The sequence below is a fragment of the Danio rerio genome, chromosome 6 (genome assembly GCF_049306965.1).
Source record: "Danio rerio strain Tuebingen ecotype United States chromosome 6, GRCz12tu, whole genome shotgun sequence".
NCBI lineage: Eukaryota > Metazoa > Chordata > Actinopteri > Cypriniformes > Danionidae > Danio > Danio rerio.
The window spans coordinates 12,180,416-12,202,500 of NC_133181.1; the positions used below are offsets into that span (position 1 = coordinate 12,180,416).

Consider the following 22,085-nt stretch of genomic DNA (forward strand, 5'->3'; position numbering starts at 1 on the left):
TTTAGCATACTCTGGAATAAATTATCTATTATTCATACATTAAATTGTGGGTGTGCATGCACAAGGACACAAAATATGCTATGTTGAAACTGAAGTATAATTTAGATTTACATGTTAAGTATTTATTAGCACGATATTGGAAACTGACATTGTGATATTTTATTTTTCTGCGATACATATTGTGATCCTTTCACCAGTTTAAATAAAAGGCTCTATTTGGGGAAATATTATCATTTTAGAATGATCAGGATGATTTTAGCACATTTGAAAAATGTAATAGTTGTATACTAAATATATATATTTATTTTAGTAGATAGCCGACCGGCCACTTTATTAGGTACACCTTATTAGTACCAGGTTGAACCCCCTTTTGCCTTCAGAACTGCTTTAATCTTTTTGTGGCATAGATGTAACAAGGTACTGGAAATACTCCTCAGAGATTTTGGTTCATATTGACATGATAACATCACAGTTGCTGCAGATTTGTCGGTTGCACATCCCTTATTTGAGTTACTGTTGCCTTTCTATCAGCTGGAACCAGTCTAGCCATTCTTCTCTGACATCAACAGGGCATCTGCGCCCACAGAACTACCGCTCACTGGATATTTTCTCTGTTTTGGACCATTCTCTGTAAACCCTAAAGATGGTTGTGTGTGAAAATCCCAGTAGATCAGCATTTTCTAAAATACTCAGACCAGCCCGTCTGGCACCAACAACCATGCCACCTTCAAAATCACTTAAATCCCCTTTCTTCCCCATTCTGATGCTCGGTTTGAACTTCAGCAGATCGTCTTGACCATGTCTACATGTCTAAATGCACTGAGTTGCTGCCATATGATTGGCTGATTAGAAATGTGCGTTACTGTTTAGTTGGATAGGTTTACCTAATAAAGTGGTGTGTGTGTGTGTGTGTGTGTGTGTGTGTGTGTGTGTGTGTGTGTGTGTATGTATATATATATGTATATATATATATATATATATATATATATATATAACGAGGTTTTAAAAATAAGGGGATAAAAATAGAACCTTCTAGAAAGATGTAGGCTTATTCAGTTCTCATCTGAACTGAGATTTTACATGGCTGATACCGAGACTTGTATATAATCTATGGCTTTAATTCCTTTAAATAGTTAGCAGGTCCTCAACAGGCCATATATTGTTTAAGAAAACGGCTAATCGCATTTCTAAATCACTTATAGTTCATGAAGACTTTCTAATAAAAGATAGAACTTCAATCCGCTCTTGGAATTTGAAATCTAGTTAATTCCAATGCATGCTTCAGTTTAGAGGTTGAAAAAAAACAGGCACTAGGACCATGTAGTGACACAATAAACATGCCGGCCTGCCTGCCAGTGTTGCTGTGGGCACTGGAGGTGTGGACTGTTGAGTCACCAAAATGATAACCTGAACTGTCACCACAGAGAAGACAGCAGAAAAAAGGGGTGACAAAAGAGAGACAGAAAGAAAGAGGGAGAATACAAATGAAAAGAGAGCAGTTTCCGCTTGTGTGTTGTGCTTTACAGGGTCACTGAGCTTTCTGGATCTCAAGAAACACCCCTGGGCTTCTGACATGCTTTTCAGTGATGACACATTGGGATGTTGGGCAGAGGAAACAATATTAGTGAGTGGGTCAGATCAGTATTTTGGTGGGCTTATGTGCTTCAATGCACCCTACCCCATTTAAAAGTGTCAGTCCCCTTGGGGGAAAAGCTTAACCTCTGACCTCTACACTAACACTGGCTAAGGCAAGCATTAATTTGACTGTTTGTTATCACTATTTCCAAAAAGGTGTAGCATTTTAGTCGTGATCAACCACAATGTCTAAAATTAGAAATTAATATTAATTACAAAAGATATTACAAGTTTAGGGGTGACACGGTGCCAGTAGTTAGCACTGTCACCTCACGACAAGAAGGTTGCTGGTTCAAGTCCTGGCTGGGTCAGTTGTCATTTCTGTGTGAAGTTTGCATGTACTCCCTGTGTGTTCTGTGTTTCCTCCGAGTGTTCCGATTTTCCCCACTGTCCAAAGACATGCGATACAGGTGAATGACACAAACTAAATTGGCCATAGTGTATGTGTGAGCATGTAAGATTGTATGGATGTTTCCCAATACTGGGTTGCAGCTGGAAGGACATCTGCGGTAAATACGTATGCTGGATAAGTTGGCGGTTCATTCCACTGTGGTGACCCTCTGATGAATAAAGGGACTAAGCCGAAGGAAAACGAATGAAAAAATATTCCTCATTTAGGTTTTCTTAATGCACATTGTTAATAAAACCATTTAATAGACTTGAATGGCCTTTATTGTTCTTAATTAGTTTTTTTTTTTTTTACAGATTTTCCTAGTTTCATTTCTTAATTTTCTTAATATTTATTTACATGAGAACAACGTTGAGTATGATGAAATAAGGGTCTTAATGAGAGAATAAGGGTTTTATAACGGTCTACATTAAAAACCAAACACAAGAGGTCGAATAAGACACATTTGAACTAGTTTTAATATCAGATTCAACAATTCATGTCTATTGACCATTATTGGAAAAAAAAACTAATTAATCCCAGATGGAAACAAGCAAGGAAGGGCTCAAGGGACCAGAAGATCAAAACCCAATTGAGATGTTGCTGTTGGCTTGGTCCAACAAACAACCACCCTTTAGTGCCCTCACAAACACCCAGACCAACTACACAACAACAACAGCCATGTCAAAACACCTACAAAGATAATAGAAGCCACATAAAATACACCTACAACCAACTCCCATCTTCGCTGACATTTGTAATTAACCATGGGTAAAGACATTTCACACCTCTGCGTTTGTGGTTTTCACCCTGTACTGCAATTTTAAATTTGTTCAGAGTGAAATGGAGCATTGTTTACTTGTTGCTGCTAGATACTTGCCAACAGAGACAGCCAGTCAGAAATTGTGCATCAAGGTTTACATCGCATCACGAAACGTGTGTGGTGTAAACAGCAGCCGGTGATAGGTGTCTGTAAAGAAATATTCATATTCTTTGCTGCTTGTTTTAAGTCTCTTGTCAGACGTATTTGTTTTCTTGTCTTTGTGCATCTCACAAAGATTAAAACCAACCCAGGATCATTATAGATACATACCCCTGTATACATTTCTGGAGAGTGCAAAATACGTCCCAGGAGCTATGTTTTTTGCCGTTTTCATAAATCTGAAAGAGGCCACTCTGTATGCTTTTTTAAGATCTCAAATTTCTCTTGCGAGTGCCATCCACCAGAGGTCTCCGCCGACTGACTGACCAACCGATATCCCTCACCCAGCTCATTCCCTAAACCCAATCGATAGTGTTTTCAAAAGCACTGATTGACCAGCACCCATTCCTTTCCCTAGACCCAACCGATAGTGTTTTCAACAGAAATCCAGATAAGAAAAGCCCTCGCCTGATTTGTATCACATTTTCAGATCTTATCATGTTCTCACCCTGTTATTCACTCATCCATTCTTTTTTTTTTCATTCATTAATTTTGTTTATTTCATTTTTTTTCATATTGTTTTTGTTTAACCTGCTTTCTGGAACTGTTCTTCACCAGACTCGAACCCCGTCAACTCCTCTCTGCGTCTCAAGTCTCAACGTACGCAGCAATCCGCTGTTCAGCTCTGGCTACATAATTCGCACTCTCCAGAAATGTATACTGGGGTACGTTTTCACAATGAACCTGTGTTGCTTAAAACAGCTAAACCTATACGTCTACATTTTTTACATGTGACATAATGCGGATATGCAGTGTAAAAAAGTTGGATGTTGTTCGTCCAATCAGCAACAGTGACACAACAAATAAGAACGTTCACCCAAGGTTTATGTTGTGAAACGCCTGTTACTGAATAATACCCAGGAGGATTAAGGTATTTGTGAACCCCAGGTATAGTATGAGCAGTGTGAAATGTGATTACAGATAACCCAGGATTGTATTTATCCTGGGTTTTTGCATGACCCAGGGTTAACTATTATAAGTGTGAAAAGCTCTCAAGGATGTTTCACTCATTCTAGCTAATGTATCAAAAGCATTTTAGCTTTCTGAAATTACAAACGACAGAGAGACAGATTTCACAGCAAATGCTCTATAAATTAAATAAATGGCTTTCACATAGCAGTCTGTGAAGGATCTGAAGATTAAGTTCTTCTGCTTTGTCCTTAGGAGACTTAACAGAGACCACTTTTGTAGTTTCCTATAGCATAAACACATCTCTCTGATAAATATATAATATTCAGAGTGTGTGCATCGTCAATTAATGTCATTTACTCACTAAGCCTTGTGTTGATGTGCTGACCACTCTGACAGAGATTAAATGCTGACTGCTTAAAACCATTTGAGACACATAGCATGTGTTCAAGGGGATAAATGGCTTAATGGGGATTCTGTAATTCAGTATTAGATCAAATGCAGGTGTTTGTGTGGGCATCTAACAAACTGAGGGTAGGAGCGATAACAAAATCATCCAATTGTGTACGATATCAAACAGTAAACATACTTATTAAGATATTAGATAATATGTACATAGATTTGAGGAGAAAAATACAACAGTGCATTGAAAATGCTGTTGTGAGGCCTGATCTTCAGAATACAGATCAGGTAAACAACATGCATTCAGGCTGACAGGTTGGTTATAAGAACCTTGCATATAGGTTTCCCAGCAATTCATATCAGGCTGAAAGTGAGGTGAATGCTCTGAATGTGGAATTTGGCATGATGGGAATAATCTCAAATATGTCCAGACAGCCTTCACAGCACACTCACGCGCTGGGTTTGGAATCAAGACATTTTTTCTGCTTCATAACAAACACTGATGCGTGATAAGGGCGTGAGAGGTTTAGAAAAGCTAGATATCAGCCTTGCAGAAACACCATCATAGCCGATAGAGACCCTGCCTCAGCATCAATGCGCGAGCCCCTTCCCCCCTCGAGCGCGCCACAGCCCTGGCGAACACGAGACACCTATGCAGGCTACATCACCATAAACTAATGTCAGAGTGAGAAATAACGCACTGGTCATTTATATTAAAGCACTTACAAATGTCAACCCGTAAAATGTCCGTGTTTAAAAGGAATGACACGGTTAGGCTACGATGATTACTCACAACATCCTGGTGCACATGCATGCAGCCAATGAGAATTATCCACCGGTTTTTATCTCACATGATTATTGAGGGGTTATTTCACAAATATTGCACACAATCTGTTGTTTCTGTACGGCACATGAAGCAACACACAAGAAATGACACGTTCCCTTGATTTAGAAAATGATCCCACCTCTGCGAAGAAGGTCTCCATCTTCCTTCAAAGGACGCAAGGGGATCCAGCTAATCAATCACAAAACTGCAGAGGCTTCGATAAGCGTTTGGAAAGATGTATGTCTTTTCTGCAGTCGCTTTCCATTCACGAATGTTTACGAGAAGCAGGTCGCTGCAATCCTGCGTGAGGTGGAAATTCAAACAACTGACGGCGCGTTGGCAAATGACAGCCGGTGGGTATAGAAAACGCTCAGGTGTATCGTTTCTGTGAGTGTCTTTTTTATGTAACAGAAACGCCGGTGTCCAGACACATGCCTCGCTGACTCCGGTGTCCGCACGAGAGCGAATGAGCCAGTGCCCGCTCGCTCGCGCATCTCCGGTTGGGCGGCGCACCGCGCGCAAAGACAGCCCCCCAAGTTTGCCCTTTTTACCGTGCATACCGGTAGTAAGCTGACAGAAATATGGCTCCGCAGAAATAAACATGACATATATTGCTGCTGAGCTCTAAAACTGATATATGTGATAATCTGTGCGTTTGGAATGCGTCAAGCGTTACAGTATAATGCAATAAGGATGAGTTCAAATGCGTTTCATGTTTAAAACATACAGATTCCATCATATGAATGATCTGATATCCCATGTGCTGCTGGATGTGATACTGCGATGTTTCCATGGTAGCACTACTGACACATATTTCTGCATGCGCCATGACCAGCTGAGGTGAGACTCATGCAGTGGGTGTGCAGAGCACATTCACTCTCACTCATCAATCCACATTTGCAGATGATGTTTATGCTTATTACACTGGGGAAAAAACAAGTCCACTAATTAAAATCTTCAAACTACAGGTTGGATAAGGGGTCGGTTTCGTCACTGTTTGCATGCAAGTAACATAAAGCAGATGGTTGATGTATTAAATAATTAGCCAACTAGGCTATTATCTCGCACAGCTTGTGTCATGTGACAAAAAAAAATCTATAATCTGGATTCAGTATCTGATTTAAATAAAGGATGTCTACATTTACACATTTACAAAGTTGTTAGAATATAAGTTTTTAGCTTTTTATAGGCTATATGAGCACATAATTATTATTATATTTTATTATTGTATATTTTACAAAGTAAAACTCTATTTTATAATAATAATAATTATTATTATTATTATTATTGTTGTTGTTATTATTGTTATTATTATTATTATTATTATTATTATTATTATTACTATTATTATTATTATTATTATTATTATTATTGGTTTTATCAAATATAGCTTTTTGAAGTTAGCAAGACTTAGTTAGCTGGCATTTAACCAACACAAAGTAAAAAGAGTCTAGGATTCCTCTCTGTGACATAATTTCATGCACTGTAAAAATGCTATAGGTTCCACACAATTGATTTGTGTTGGGACAACATGAAGGAATAAAGTTAACTAAATAATTTTTTACAAATTTAATTGAACAATAAAACAATTAAGCTGTCCTCAAAAAACACAAGAATTGACAGCCGGAACACAAGAGCTGACTAACAGAATTGTCTCAAGAATTGTGTTTTTTCAGCTCATTTTGGATAAGTTTGATCACACATTTAATGTCATTGTTTTTAGTGTATTTAAGAGTTTTATGGAGTTCTTTCTGAAAATATCAGGAGCATATAAATAACTGGTAACTTTAGAGTTAACTTAAGAGCTTTAAATCCTCATGATGCTTTCAGTCAAGAAAGACAAAGAACAGGTTTGTCTGAAGAGTTACGAGCAATTTGACAGACACTTTTTATTCAGCACCTAATAGCCCACTAACTACAGAAACAGCACCCGGAGCAATGGAGAACAGCATGCCATTCTCAGAGCCTCAATACTGCGTTTACTGAGCAGCATTATGAGTATTTCTTCTTGGGCAATAACTAACATCGCTAGCAGATCAGATTATTTTTATTTTTCTATTTTTGTTGTTGCTCAAACTTCAGCTTTGCCATCACATTAATAAAATATAAATTTTAAATGTAAGTTGGCGGTTCATTCCGCTGTGGCGATCCAGGATTAATAAAGGGACTAAGCCGACAAGAAAATGATTGAATTAATAAATTTTAAATGTCTGACAACGTTGGTAAATATTACAGTATTATAAACAGTATTAGATAACACTAAAATAAAGGTATGTTATGTTAGATTTACTAATGTTGTATTTACTAACAAGAACAAACAATGAATAAAACATTGATTGCAGTATTTATTACGTTTTTGGTAACGTTAGTTGAAGAATAAAAATAATAATGAATTAAAGTTGCTCAATTTGTTGTGTTATTAACAGGGCATTAACTAATGTAAACAAACACAACTTTGGATTTAAAATAGTGCATTAGTAAACGATGAACTATAATAAATGCTTTACAAGTTTGTTCTTAGTTCATGTTAGTAAATACATTAACTAATGAACCAATTTAAAGTGCTACCTTACCAACAATACTGTATATTTCATAATAGTCTGCTGTACTCCTGATCAAACAACTGCAGTTTTGGTAAGCATGTAAACGGTTTATACTTTTTTCCCCAAGAGCATGAGTCTCTTAATTCCAAGCGTTTTACTAGTAATGTGTAAACACATCTTGGGACGATAATAAACATATTGAGATTGATGAAACACGAGTCATACTAGTATTAGAAGGTGTCAAAATGCCAAAATGTTTATATTCAGATTAAGATTAGACACACAACCATCACAATTATGATCAGTACAGGACAAAGTATAATCAGTCGCAGCATCTCTGTTTGAGTCTGACGTACATCGAAGATTAATGTCTGTATCATCTGACAAACAGGAGCTGTGAAGACAACAATATGAATTCCCCATGGCCACTTACATCACTATAAAAGAGAGACAAGCTCATTTTACACCCTAAAGCACACACACAACTATGCTGTCAGTAGCACCACCTGTTCTATTATGGCTTTTTAACCCTGTGGAGGGGGTATTTTTTGCGACTTTATTTTAGACTGTCCTATAGCTGTATTATTGACACATACAGCGGGTAAAATAAGAACCAATAAAAATAAATTTTCAGGAAAACCAGAAAAAATCATTTCTGAAGGTGCTGCTGACTTGAAAATGCCATTGGATGTCAGTAATAATGTCAAAGCAAATAAAACTTTTTAGTTGAAAAAACTAATTAAGTGGATAAAATCAAACGACACAGGGAGAAGGTTTTAAATACATGAAGAAAGTGAGGTGTACAAAGGCATGGAAAGCCCAGACAGCAACTGAAATTTCTCAGTAGTTATTCTGCAGCCTCTCGTCAGTGTGAATTAATATTAGCTGCTTCAGTTCAACACCTGCATTACCAGATGATGAAAATGAGACAAGGGTGCACATTTCAGCAAGACAATAATCCCAAACACAGCCGAGAAACTCTCAAATGCTTTCAGAGAAAGAAAACAAAGCTGATCGAATGGTCCAGCCAATCACCTGACCTGAATCCAATTGAAAATAAGTACTAATATCCGAATTCATTGATGAGACACACAGAACCATCAATATTTGAAGACTCGGTTGAAGTCTGGGGGAAACCTGAGCACCTGAGCAATTAATGCGACTTCATTCTCAAGAGACAACTTTAAGCTATCATCAGCAAAAACACCTCTTATGCTAATTATTAATTACATTTGAGTCTTTCTCCATGTGTCATTCCATTGTTATTACACACAATTCTTTTTTTCTTATGTCAGTATGTTTGTACAGTAACTGGTGTGCACTTTATTAGGTACACCTGCCCCACTGCTCGTTAATGCGAATATCTAATCAGACAAACACATGGTAGCAACTAAATGCATTTAGGCATCTAGACATGGTCAAGACGATCTGCTGCAGTTCAAACAGAGCATCAGAATGGAGAAGAAAGGTGATTTAAGTGACTGAGTATTTCAGAAACTGCTGATCTAGTGGGATTTTCATGCACAACCATCTCTAGTGTTTACAAAGAATGGTTCGAAAAAGAAAAAGTATCCAGTGAGCGGCAGTTCTGTGGGAGTAAATACCTTGTTGATGGCAGAGGTCAGAGGAAAATGGCCAGACTGGTTCGAGCTGATAGAGAGGCGACACTAAATCAAATAGCCACTCGTTACAACCGAGGTATGCAGAAGAGCATCTCTGAATGCACAACACGTCCAGCCTTGAGGCGGATGGGCTACAGCAGCAGAAGACCACACCGGGTTCCACTCCTGTCAGCTAAGAACTGTCACGGTTGTGGATCTATCTGCTCTTCTATGATGTGTCTGCGTGGTGCGAATTGTTTATTTGTGTTTGCGGTGTGTGTCTGCGTTTGTCTCTGTGTTTGTGTGAGTCGCGTGGCTGTCGGTGTTGTTGTTGTTTTCATGTTATCAGCTGGGCGGTCACATGATCATGGTCATCGGTCGCCTAGCACCGCTCAGCTGATTATTGCGCTCCAGGTGTAGCGCATTTACTGTGGCTATAAATGTTCAGCGTTCCTGTCTCACCTTGTCAGTTCGTTGTCCTCACTTGTCTCTGTGTCCTTTGTCAGGCTCTCCCCGTTGAGTTCGCTGGTTAGTGTGCTGGTTGAAGTTTCTCCTCCGATGATCTTTTGATTCGCTCTGTTGACGGAGATTGGAGTGCTCCCCGATGAACTTTTGATACGCTCTGTTGACGGAGATTGAGGTTCTTCCTGATGAACTCTTGATTCTCTGTTTACTGTGAATATTTGCTTCTATGACCTTCGACTTCCAGCCACCCAGTCTCTCTGTGTTATCTTTGTGTGCGTTAATAAAACTGTCACTTGCACTTGGGTTCCTTCGTCATCTTTGAGTTGTGACAGAACGAACTGACCACTATGGACCCAGCAAGTACATCGGAAGTTCAGGAGATCCTGTCTCGCAGCATCGCTCGCCTAGACCATCAAGACCAACAGATGAAGGTAACCAGTCAGGCCATTCAAGCGCTTGTTAACCAGGTCTCCGAACTCACCACTCAAGTCCAGCGTCTCAGCACGGGTCTCGCTGCCGGATCCGCTCAGCCACCTCCTCCTGTTAATCCACCAGCCAGCCCAGCTGTTATCGAAACCCGCTCCACCGAACCACGACTACCTCCGCCGCAGAGTTACGCGGGCGAACCCCATTTATGTCGAGCCTTCCTGGCAAAATGTTCGCTATACATCGCTCTCCAGCCCTCGTCTTTTCCCAGCGAGCAGAGCAAAGTAGCCTTTTTGATCAATCTGCTAACAGGTAAAGCGGCATTATGGGGAACAACGGTTTGGGAGAACAAGAATCCCTGTTGTAACACCTTCAAAGCCTTTTCAGAAGAACTTAAAGTGGTGTTTGATCAAGCGGCTTCGGGCAGAGAGGCGTCCAGAAAGCTGGCAGAGCTCCATCAGGGAGATCAGAGCGTTGTGGACTATTCAATTGAGTTTCGTACGCTGGCAGCGGAGTGTGGCTGGAACAGCGAGGCGCAGTGGGACATGTTTTTTCATGGATTAGCGGAGCACATCAAGGACGAGATCTACGCGCTGGAGTTGCCGAAAACACTCGAAGGTCTCATTAATCTGGCTGTTAGAGTGGACAATCGTCTCCAACGCAGACATCTTCACAAGGAGCCCCGTCTTCAGCGCCTGGCTTCGCAGACCTGTTTTCAAGAGGCAACGCCCCCTGAATCGGAGCCCGAACCCATGCAGATGGGAAGGTTTCGTCTTTCTGCTGAGGAGAGACGTCGTCGCCGTTCTGGGGGTTTGTGTATGTACTGTGGAGTTGGGGGTCATTTTGTGGCTTTTTGTCCGGCCAAGAATGATAAGCCATCTATGGGTAAGAGTTTATTGGTGGGTGAAATTATGCCTAAAAAGAACTCTGCTAATATGACTTTCTTACCTATTAAACTGTGTTTTAACTCCACTTCTCACACATGCCACGCCCTCATCGACTCCGGAGCCGAGGGGAATTTTATTGATTCTAAATTAGCGAACAGTCTGAAGATCCCTATTTTTCCTCTTTCCTCTCCAATAGCGGTGCACGCTCTTAGTGGATTGTCTCTTCCGACCATCACACACATTACTGCTCCCATAAGACTCATTACTTCTGGAAATCACACTGAACTCATTACATTTTTTCTCACTGACACCATTGATACTTCTGTTATTTTGGGACATCCGTGGTTAGTCTTACATAAACCTCACATTAATTGGGGTCATAATGCAGTTTTTTCCTGGAGTGAGAGCTGTCATGAATCTTGTTTATTGTCTGCCTGTCCTAATGTTCCTTGTTCTGTGTTTCAGGAGGAGCAGGTGGATCTGTCAAACGTGCCTCGTGAGTACCACGACCTGAAGAGAGTGTTCAGTAAGTCTCGGGCTGCTTCTCTACCTCCTCACCGTCCCTATGACTGTGCTATAGATTTATTGCCAGGTACGTCTCCGCCTAAGGGCAAGTTATATTCGCTGTCTGTTCCAGAGAGGGAGGCTATGGAGAAATATATTTCTGATTCTCTAGCAGCCAAGATCATCCGCCCGTCTTCTTCACCGGCGGGGGCGGGATTTTTTTTTGTGAAAAAGAAGGATGGTTCTCTTCGTCCGTGCATTGACTATCGAGGGCTGAACAGCATCACGGTTAAGAATACGTATCCTTTGCCGTTGATGTCTTCAGCCTTCGAGCGCCTGCAGGGGGCGAACTTTTTCACAAAATTAGATCTCCGCAATGCTTATCATTTGGTTCGCATAAGACCCGGGGATGAGTGGAAGACCGCGTTTAACACCCCTAGAGGGCATTTTGAGTACTGCGTTCTGCCCTTCGGCCTTTCTAACGCTCCGGCGGTTTTCCAGGCACTCGTCAATGATGTGTTGAGAGATATGATAGATCAGTTTATCTATGTCTACCTGGATGACATTCTGATTTTTTCTCACTCTCTCCAGGAACATGTTCAGCACGTCAGGCGAGTGTTGCAGAGGCTGTTAGAGAATGGGCTTTATGTCAAGGCGGAGAAATGCGTTTTTCATGCACAGTCGGTTCAGTTTTTGGGGCATATCGTGTCGGTCGAGGGGATGCGCATGGATCCAGAGAAGATTCAGGCTGTGGTAAATTGGCCAACCCCAGATTCCCGTAAGGCCCTGCAGAGGTTCCTGGGCTTTGCCAATTTTTACCGGCGTTTTATTCGCAATTTCAGCCAGCTCGCCGCACCTCTGACTAATTTGACCTCCTCCAAAACACCGTTCAGGTGGTCTAACGCAGCCGAGGCTGCATTTTCAAAACTGAAGGGTTGCTTCGTTTCAGCCCCGATTCTTATAGCCCCTGATCCTTCTCGGCAGTTTGTGGTGGAGGTCGATGCGTCCGAGGTGGGGGTCGGAGCCATCCTGTCCCAGCGCTCTGCCTTGGACGGCAAGATTCATCCCTGCGCGTATTTCTCACATCGTTTATCTGCTGCAGAAAGAAATTACGACATTGGTAATCGAGAGTTGCTGGCCGTCAAGCTTGCGTTGGAGGAGTGGCGACATTGGTTGGAAGGTTCTGGGGTGCCTTTTATCGTTTGGACCGATCATAAGAATCTTGAGTACATCAAAGCTGCCAAGAGACTAAACTCTAGGCAGGCTCGGTGGGCATTATTTTTCGGACGATTTAATTTTTCAATCTCGTACAGACCTGGTTCTAAGAACATCAAACCTGATGCGTTATCTCGTCTTTTTGATCGCTCGGATCGTACGTCATCTCCAGATCCGGTGCTTCCGCAGAGGGTTTTTGTGGCGAATATTTCTTGGGAGATCGAGTCGCGGGTTCGCACAGCCCTGGATGGGGTAACGCCCCCGATCGGATGCCCGCCGAGTCGATTATTTGTGCCAGAGGATCTTCGGTCCGACGTTATCCGGTGGGGTCATTCCTCCAAGGTAGCCTGTCATCCGGGGGTGAGTCGCACATTATTTGTTATTAAACAAAGATTCTGGTGGCCAGTAATGGCTCGTGATGTGCGCGATTTTGTTTTGGCTTGCTCTGTCTGTGCCGCTTCTAAGACTTCCAATCGCCCACCTGCTGGACTCCTTCAACCGCTGTCAGTACCTTCGAGACCCTGGTCACACATCTCGCTAGATTTTGTTACGGGTCTTCCATCTTCTAACGGCAACACGGTGGTTTTAACCGTGGTGGACAGGTTCTCGAAGGCTGCTCATTTTGTCCCTCTGCCCAAATTACCTTCAGCCAGAGAGACAGCGGTTGCTGTCATTGATCACGTCTTTCGCATTCATGGCCTCCCGACAGACGTGGTTTCTGACAGGGGGCCTCAGTTTGTCTCTAAATTTTGGAGAGAATTCTGTCGTTTATTGGGGGCTACTGTTAGTCTTTCTTCTGGTTTTCATCCCCAGAGTAACGGTCAGACCGAGAGAGCCAATCAGGATCTTGAGCGCACATTGCGATGTTTGGTTTCGCAGAATCCTTCCTCTTGGAGTCAGCAACTTTCGTGGGTGGAGTACGCACATAATTCGTTACCAGTGTCGGCTACGGGCCTCTCTCCGTTTCAGTGTAGTCTAGGTTACCAGCCACCAGTTTTTCCCAGTCTGGAATCCGAAGTCGCGGTCCCCTCCGTTCACGCCTTTGTCCAGAGGTGCCGCCGCACCTGGAACAGGGCCAGACAGACCCTCCTCCAGGTGGGGGAGCGCACTAAGGCTAAAGCCGATCGCCACCGGTCTAAGCCTCCCGTTTACGTTGTCGGTCAAAAAGTGTGGCTTTCATCTAAAAACATTCCTCTCCGCACCGTTTGTAATAAGTTAGCTCCTAAATTTATTGGCCCTTTTACTGTCACTAAAATCATTAATCCTGTGGCAGTCCGCCTCAAATTACCTCCAGCGTACAGGAGAATTCATCCCGTGTTTCATGTATCTAAAATAAAGCCCGTTTTTCATACGGCAATTAATCCGCACACACCAGTTCCCCCCCCGCCGCGCCTCGTAGATGGGGAGACTGCTTATTCGGTTAAGCGCATTCTGGACTCTAGACGGAGGGGACGAGGATTTCAGTACTTGGTGGATTGGGAAGGTTACGGTCCTGAGGAGAGAAGTTGGGTTCCGGCCGGGGACATACTGGATCACTCTCTTATCGATGATTACAATCGCCAGGTAGGCTCGTCTGGGGACGCCAGGAGGCGTCCCTAGGGGAGAGGGTAATGTCACGGTTGTGGATCTATCTGCTCTTCTATGATGTGTCTGCGTGGTGCGAATTGTTTATTTGTGTTTGCGGTGTGTGTCTGCGTTTGTCTCTGTGTTTGTGTGAGTCGCGTGGCTGTCGGTGTTGTTGTTGTTTTCATGTTATCAGCTGGGCGGTCACATGATCATGGTCATCGGTCGCCTAGCACCGCTCAGCTGATTATTGCGCTCCAGGTGTAGCGCATTTACTGTGGCTATAAATGTTCAGCGTTCCTGTCTCACCTTGTCAGTTCGTTGTCCTCACTTGTCTCTGTGTCCTTTGTCAGGCTCTCCCCGTTGAGTTCGCTGGTTAGTGTGCTGGTTGAAGTTTCTCCTCCGATGATCTTTTGATTCGCTCTGTTGACGGAGATTGGAGTGCTCCCCGATGAACTTTTGATACGCTCTGTTGACGGAGATTGAGGTTCTTCCTGATGAACTCTTGATTCTCTGTTTACTGTGAATATTTGCTTCTATGACCTTCGACTTCCAGCCACCCAGTCTCTCTGTGTTATCTTTGTGTGCGTTAATAAAACTGTCACTTGCACTTGGGTTCCTTCGTCATCTTTGAGTTGTGACAAGAACAGGAAAATGCTGCCTGGGCTGATGAGTCTCGATTTCTGCTGCAACATTCGGATCGTCAGATTTTGGCATCAACAACATGAAAGCATGGGTCCGTCCTGCCTTGTATCAACAGTTCAGGCTGGTGGTGGTGGTGTAATGACACTTTGGGCCCATCAGTAGCAATTGAGCATCGTGTCAAATCCACAGCCTACCTGAGTACTGTTGTTGACCATGTCCATCCCTTTATGACCACAGTGTACCCATCTTTTGATGGATACTTCCAGCAGATAACGCACAAAAGCACGAGTCATCTCAGACTGGTTTCTTGAACACGACAACAAATTCACTGTACTCAAATGGCCTCCACAGTCACCAGAACTCAATCCAATGGAGCACCTTTGGGATGTGGTGGATTCGCATCATGGATGTGCAGCCGACAAATCTGCAGCAGCTGCGTGATGCTATCATGTCAATCTGGACCAAAATCTCTGAGGAATATTTCCAGATCCTTGCTGAATCTATGCCACGAAGGATTAAAGCAGTTCAGAAGGCAAAAGGGGGTCCAACCCGGTACTAAGTGTACCTAATAAAGTGGCCGGTGAGTGTATATTTCGAGTTTTTACCAAAATAAGGGTCAACAGCTCCTATAGAAATTAAATTTCATCAGGAAAAGTCATGACGTGCTCAATACTTAATCTTGCCCGCTTTATCGACCTCCCTGGCAACCGAGAACTAAAATAATATTTATGATCACCCATTAACGCTTGCCAAAATTCTGTGCTCCAGACGGTTAGAGCCCAGATGCGGCTCAAAGTAAGCCCAAGCCTCAGCCTCCCCTTACCCAGGCCTCTCCATTGTATGCTCAAGCCTGTCACTGGAGGCCCTGGAGGATTTAAGGGTCTCCCTGAAAACGCTGTATAGCCTACAGCAGCACACCACCCGTATCGCCGTCGCCTCTTTGTCTCCTCCAGCCTTTTATCCCTTGCCTCCTGTTGTGGACGCGGGCTGGGGTCACACCACTGTAACAGAGCCTCACGTTCAGAGGAAGCTTGTCTCTTTTGTTCTGTCCTCCTGAATGGGGCTGCTTTATTTTTAAGTGTCGGGGCAGTTCCACATGGTTCCCCCCCTACACCACCATCACTCTCCTACCGTGACAACTCAATTCAACATGAAAAGGCTTCACTTCTTAATCATTCACCTGATGCTTCGCTTTCAACAAGCATGTGTGTTGTGTGTTGCTCAGAAACTGTTAAACACCAACGGCAGGCTTAAGGAAGAGGATCAAGTTAATAGGGCTTTGAGCTCAACGGATGAGTAAGAGAAACTAGGAAACCGAGAGCCATATCCCAAAAGTGGGATTCGGAATCAAATGTCATTTTAATGTGACATCAGTCGGACTTTCAGGATGATGTCATTTGAATAGACAGATGAGAAGAATGTGATATACTGTATTGACAAGTCCCTGTGGTTTGACAAGCAAAGAAGCTATTGTGTAGGACAATGATGCAGGAAATGGAATGTAAAATTGTTACATATTTACAGTTGAAGTCAGAAATATTAGCCCCCCCCCCCTTAAAACTTTTTTCTTTTTTAAATATTTCCCAAATGATGTTTAACAAAGCAAGGAATTTTTCACAGTATATCTGATAATATTTTTTCTTCTGGAGAAAGTCTTGTTTGTTTGCTTTTCGGCTAGAATAAAAGCAGTTTTCAATTTTTTAAACACCATTTTAAGGTCAAAATTATTAGCCCCTTTAAGCTATTTTTTCCCGATAATCTACAGAACGTACAAACAATATCATTTTACGATAACTTGCTTAATTACCCTAAATTACCCTAACCTGCCTAGTTAACCTAGTCAAGCATTTAAATGTCACTTTAAACTGTTTACAACAGTCTTGAAAAATATCTAGTAAAATATTATTTACTGTCATCATGGCAAAGATAAAACAATCAGTTATTAGAGATGAGTTATTAAAATCATTATGCTCAGAAATGTGCATAATAATTCTCTCAGTGAAACAGAAATTGTGGAAAAAATAAACAGGGGGGCTAATAATTCTGACTTCAACTGTATATGATATAAATATATCTCTCCAGTTTACAGTTAAAGGCAAAATGATTCATTTTAATTAATTTTACTATGTATTTTGCTAAAAACTACTATGGAACTTACTAGTTAGAACTTACTAATAACAAATACTTCACTGGAGGGCTATCTATTTGGCCTTCAACTGTATGAATCATACATTTAAGTTTTATAAAAACAGTAGAAGAATTTGAATCTATCTAAAATATATTATGTGTTAAAAATAGCACATAACACCCATACAAACTCACATTCACACACACTCATATACTATGGCCAATTATGTTTACCCAATACACCTATAGCGCATGTCTTTGCACTGGGGAGCAAACCGGACAACCCGGAGGAAACCCATGCGAACACGGGGAGAACATGCAAGCTCAACACAGAAATGCCAGCGAGCCAGCGAACATTCTTTCTGTTCCATCACTAACACTATCGCTCTCTAAAAAGAATTGATTAGGACAACGACCTACACATTTGATTAAGCACCTGTTTAAGTTTCTCTAGGATGTGTGCACACTGACTTTAAAAAAAAAAAAATTTAATGCTATTTTTACAGCGATTTGTAAATTTTTTATTTAGTGGCTCATTCATATGAATTTGTACGATCTCCTTTGTACAATTTAGATTTGCTCATCCCCCAGAGACGGTTGGGTTGGGGTTTGGGGCCATGCCTCCTTTTAAAAATTTTACAGATTTTCATATCACTGAACTGGTGTGAATTTGAAGGAATTAGCCACTAAACTGAGAAAACGTAAAATAGTTATGTTTCCTCATGAAACCCCCCTGACAAATTCAGATTTTATTAATCTGTGTTTAAAAAATGCCACCAGGGACTATATATATTTATTGGAATAAATAACTGTAATATTAAATGTTTGAAAGAAAGAAACAAAATACTAATAAAAGCAACCCAGGCTCATTCTGAAAACGTACCCCTACATACATTTCTGGAGAGCGCCAAATACATCCCAAGAGCTACATTTTTTTTTTTTTTGTAGTTTTTGTTTGAGCAAATCCATCAGAGGCCGACTGACTGATAGACTGACCCACCCTCCTCTTTCCCTAAACCCAACCAATAGTGTTTTCAAAAACACCAATTGACCCACTCGCCCACTTCCCTAAACCCAACCGACAGTGTTTTCTAAAGCAATCCAGAAAAAGAAAAGCCCTCGCAGCAAACAGATTTTTACAAAGTTTTCACATTTTACTACATTCTCACCCTGTTATTTACTTGCTTATTTTGTTTTTTGGCTTCTGTTTTTCTCTTACCCGCTTTCTGGAACCCATTCTTTGCCAGACTCGAACCGCATCGTCGCAATCAACTCCGCTCCATGTCACAAGTCTGCCGACGTATGCGGCTAGCCGCTGAACAAACTGGTGACATCGGAAAAGCCGTCCATACAGAGGTAAGCGGTCAGCTGGTAAGTGCGAAAAGGAACGGCGTCATATCACCCTATATCATTCATTTTAAATATGAAATACAGTCATACGTACCTCTGTCTACATAATTAGCGATCTACAGAAATGTATATAGGACTACGTTTTCAAAATGAGCTTATGCTGCAACAACGAGTAAACGTCATATACGCACACAATATATTTTCAGAAAGAAGCATGTTTGTGCCCCTATAAAAGAATAAAGAGAAATATAAAGACATCTTGGGCACCTCTGGCAAGTAATGTAACCATGAAAACCATGTTTTTTTTAAGTGGGGCTCAGATGTGTTGTCTTCAGGTGGCAGGTGGCCTCTCTGCCAATGGGGGGTTTAACGCACCTCTCTATTTTACTGTTTGACTGGTCAAGGTTCCATTTGAGTCACTAGAGGAACAGATCAGAGAAGTCTTTTTGGTTCTACCATGTTGAGATGAGACCCCTAGATTAGTACTTAAACTGTTCCAAAGAAAGGTGGCATCTGAATGAGCCACAGCCACTTCAACAAATAATACCAGCATTGAGCATTGAGTCGACAAAATATTAAACGGTCAAATTTCTTTCTCAACCTTCTCTCTTGAGTACGCACTCTCCTCTATACAGTCTGATGTTTTAGTGCTGAATTGGAAAGCGGTAAACGGGCTTGTCGATACTGTTATCATTGGGTGAGAAACAAACAGATTACTGTCAATCAGAGGCACTAGCCAATAACCATAAATCCCTCTGATTTAGTGAATCAACGGAGGCCTTAGCTTAAGGGGATTTTCCTTTATTTGTCTCAGGGAAAGAAGCAGATTAAAACCTCCAATATAGCAATACAGAATCTCTATCTGGTTCAGTCATTAGCCACAACAAATGCAAACATAAAAGTTTTAATTATTGTGTCATTTATAGAGCACCAGACAGCAGATCTGATTATCTGTCAACGGCAAAGGCCAAAAAAAACAAGCATTCAGGTTCAAAGACAGTATGTGTCTGTACAAAGCAAAAAAAGTGATAGTGTATCTGAAAATGAAATATTTCTAATCATTTACACACACTCCAGTGGATCTAAACTTTTAAAAATTTGCTTCTTCTGCTCTGTTGAATACAAAACAAGATATTCTGAAGAATGTTAAGAAAAAACAGCCATTGATATCCATAACTGGAAAAAACAAACACTAACTAAAGGCTCTTTTTATTCCAACATTCTTCAGTGTGTGTTTCAGTGAAGGGTGAGTAAATGATGACAGAAAACATTTCCCATATCAAAAAAATAATGTTTGCAGTTTGTTCAAACAACATATTCAAACTGAGTTGAAACAATGAGCTTTTTTGCTCAATTTAAAACAATTTACTTGTTTTATTTTCACAGAGTATATACATGAATCAAAGAGTGAAATTCAATAACTTTAAAGACCTTTTTTTAAGACTCTTTCCAAACATTTTAAGACTTTATAACCACTTTAGGTTTCACCTGGAAACACTGGCGAGATTTTAACTTACATATTTACTGAATATTAATGTAAGAAACTATTCCAAAACTAAAACATCATTCATATACTGAATAAAAATATATTAAAGCCAGCTAACTCAGCAGGTTGGTGCATATAGAACAGCAGAAATAATGATGTTGCCTTGGTAACTGCATTAAACAAAGTAGCAGGATGTCAAATCTAGTAAGATTTCATTGATTTTATAAACTACACAACATCCTGATATACACAGATTTAATTCAGGCACATACAGATACATACATTGCATAATCAAAAATGATAATAAAATTTAATACCTTGCAAAACAGCCTTTAAGACGTTACTTTTTAAGGGTCTTAACCCCTTCAGACCCTGCGTCCATTACAATGGACATCACATGACATCCATTTTTCTGAAATTTGGAACATAATTCAGGTTGATTTTTCATCAACTTTTAATACTTTTTAAGACCCCGCGGACACGCTGGTTTAATCCACTTAAATTCGTAAAAACTGATAAGTTACCATAATTCCTATGTAATTTACAGTGAATGACATGCATGAAGGTAGGTGGCTATATTTACTTAAATTTACATATATGTGTTGCAATATTTTCTCAATATGCATACAATATGTGCAACAATAAAAATGGATAAAGTTTAAAGGCAGAACAAAAACATTTTCTGCTCTCAATTTGTGTCTTATGGTTTCTTCAGTGCCAACAATCTAACTTTAGCTTAATTTAATTTTATTTCTAACTTTTTTCCTCCGGCTTGGTCCCTTGTTTATCAGGGTTCGCCACAGCGGAATGAACCGACAACTATTCCGGCATATGTTTCACACACACACACACACAGTCATTCACTACGGCCAATTTAGTTCATTCAATTCACCTATACTGCATGTCTTTGGACTGTGGTGGAAACCAGAGCACCCAGAGGAAAACCACGCGAACACAGGGAAAACAGGTCAACTGGCCCAGCCGGGTCTCAAACCAGCGACCTTCTTGCTGTGAGGTGACAGTGCTAACCACTGAGCCACCATTTCAGGCAGATTTGATTACTTAAATAATATTTAACAGGGCTTAGGGGCTTGTTTAGATTTTAAACCCTAAGAATAAGCAGTAATAACTTACATACTTGCTTTACCCAGCACTACTGAAAAGCAAATTTGTGATAGTGTTTAATATTGCATCTTATAGGAACAAGACTGCACACTTTTTCACTATTGATCTCAAATGAATCAATAGGCATTATTGAGCTAGAGGGCTAGGAGACTGTTAATGCTGTAGTTAAGTGCTGCATGTTGTGTCTGGAGGTATAATGGTCCTGCAATAGACAGGGAGGGTGTATTTTATGATGTCATAAATCGTTTATATTGATCGCCATAGTGAGTAGTTAAAAAATCTCACAGTAATTTTACTTTTGTTATCATTTATTAGAATTGCTTGTAAAATTAATGAATGAATGATAAGTGGGGGTTTTCATATCTTTTGTTTAACTCTCTATCTAAAGCAATCAATACAAAGTATTTTGCACATGCATTGTCTTTCCTTAATCCTGACTTAAGAGTGTGTGTGTGATCTGTAACTGTAACTGGAGCTCCACAGGAAGAACATCCTTGGGAAAAGCAGTATGTTTATTGTGTTTATAAAGAGCTATGTGGAAGGATTCAAGTTTAGAGTACTCGGATCATCACAAGATTTGAGAGGATTGCAAACAGAAAATGAGCAGATTTATGATTTCATTCATTAACAAATAAAAACTACTGGATTCCACGCAAACTATTTGTGTCGGGACAACATGAAGGAATTATGTTAACTTATTAGTTTTTCAAATTGAGGTGGATTGAACATAAAGCAATTAGGTTTTCCTAAAAAAAACTCAAGAATTGTGTCGATTCAGCTCATTTTAAATAAGTACAGCAAACGTCTTTCTTTTATTTATTTTTTTTTTTTTTAGTGAAGACGCAACACTTGATTTGGCTGTAAATATATTAGCTCCCATGTTCTGCTATTAAATATGCTGTTGCTTTGCATTGGTAGATTGTAATAAACCACCCTAAAAGATAAAGACAAAAATGAAGGCACAAACTTATAGGCATGGGCTAACCTCACTTCATTCCCATGTCAA

General features: G+C 40.7%; 1 protein-coding gene across 3 annotated transcripts in view; it reads right to left on the bottom strand.

Annotated features, from left to right (window-relative positions):
• Nucleotides 1-22,085, bottom strand: part of myo10l1 (myosin X, like 1) — a 153,922-nt gene that overhangs the window by 124,445 nt on the left and 7,392 nt on the right. Inside the window, exon 1 of one of the 3 annotated variants that reach the window (XM_001924006.9) lies at nt 5,282-5,610. The exons of the other annotated variants lie outside the window; for them this stretch is intronic. Within the exon in view, the coding sequence (XP_001924041.3) occupies nt 5,282-5,302 (21 nt within the window). The 5' untranslated portion in view covers nt 5,303-5,610. Of the gene's footprint in view, nt 1-5,281; nt 5,611-22,085 lie in introns of those variants that run through there. 3 annotated transcript variants of the gene reach the window in all.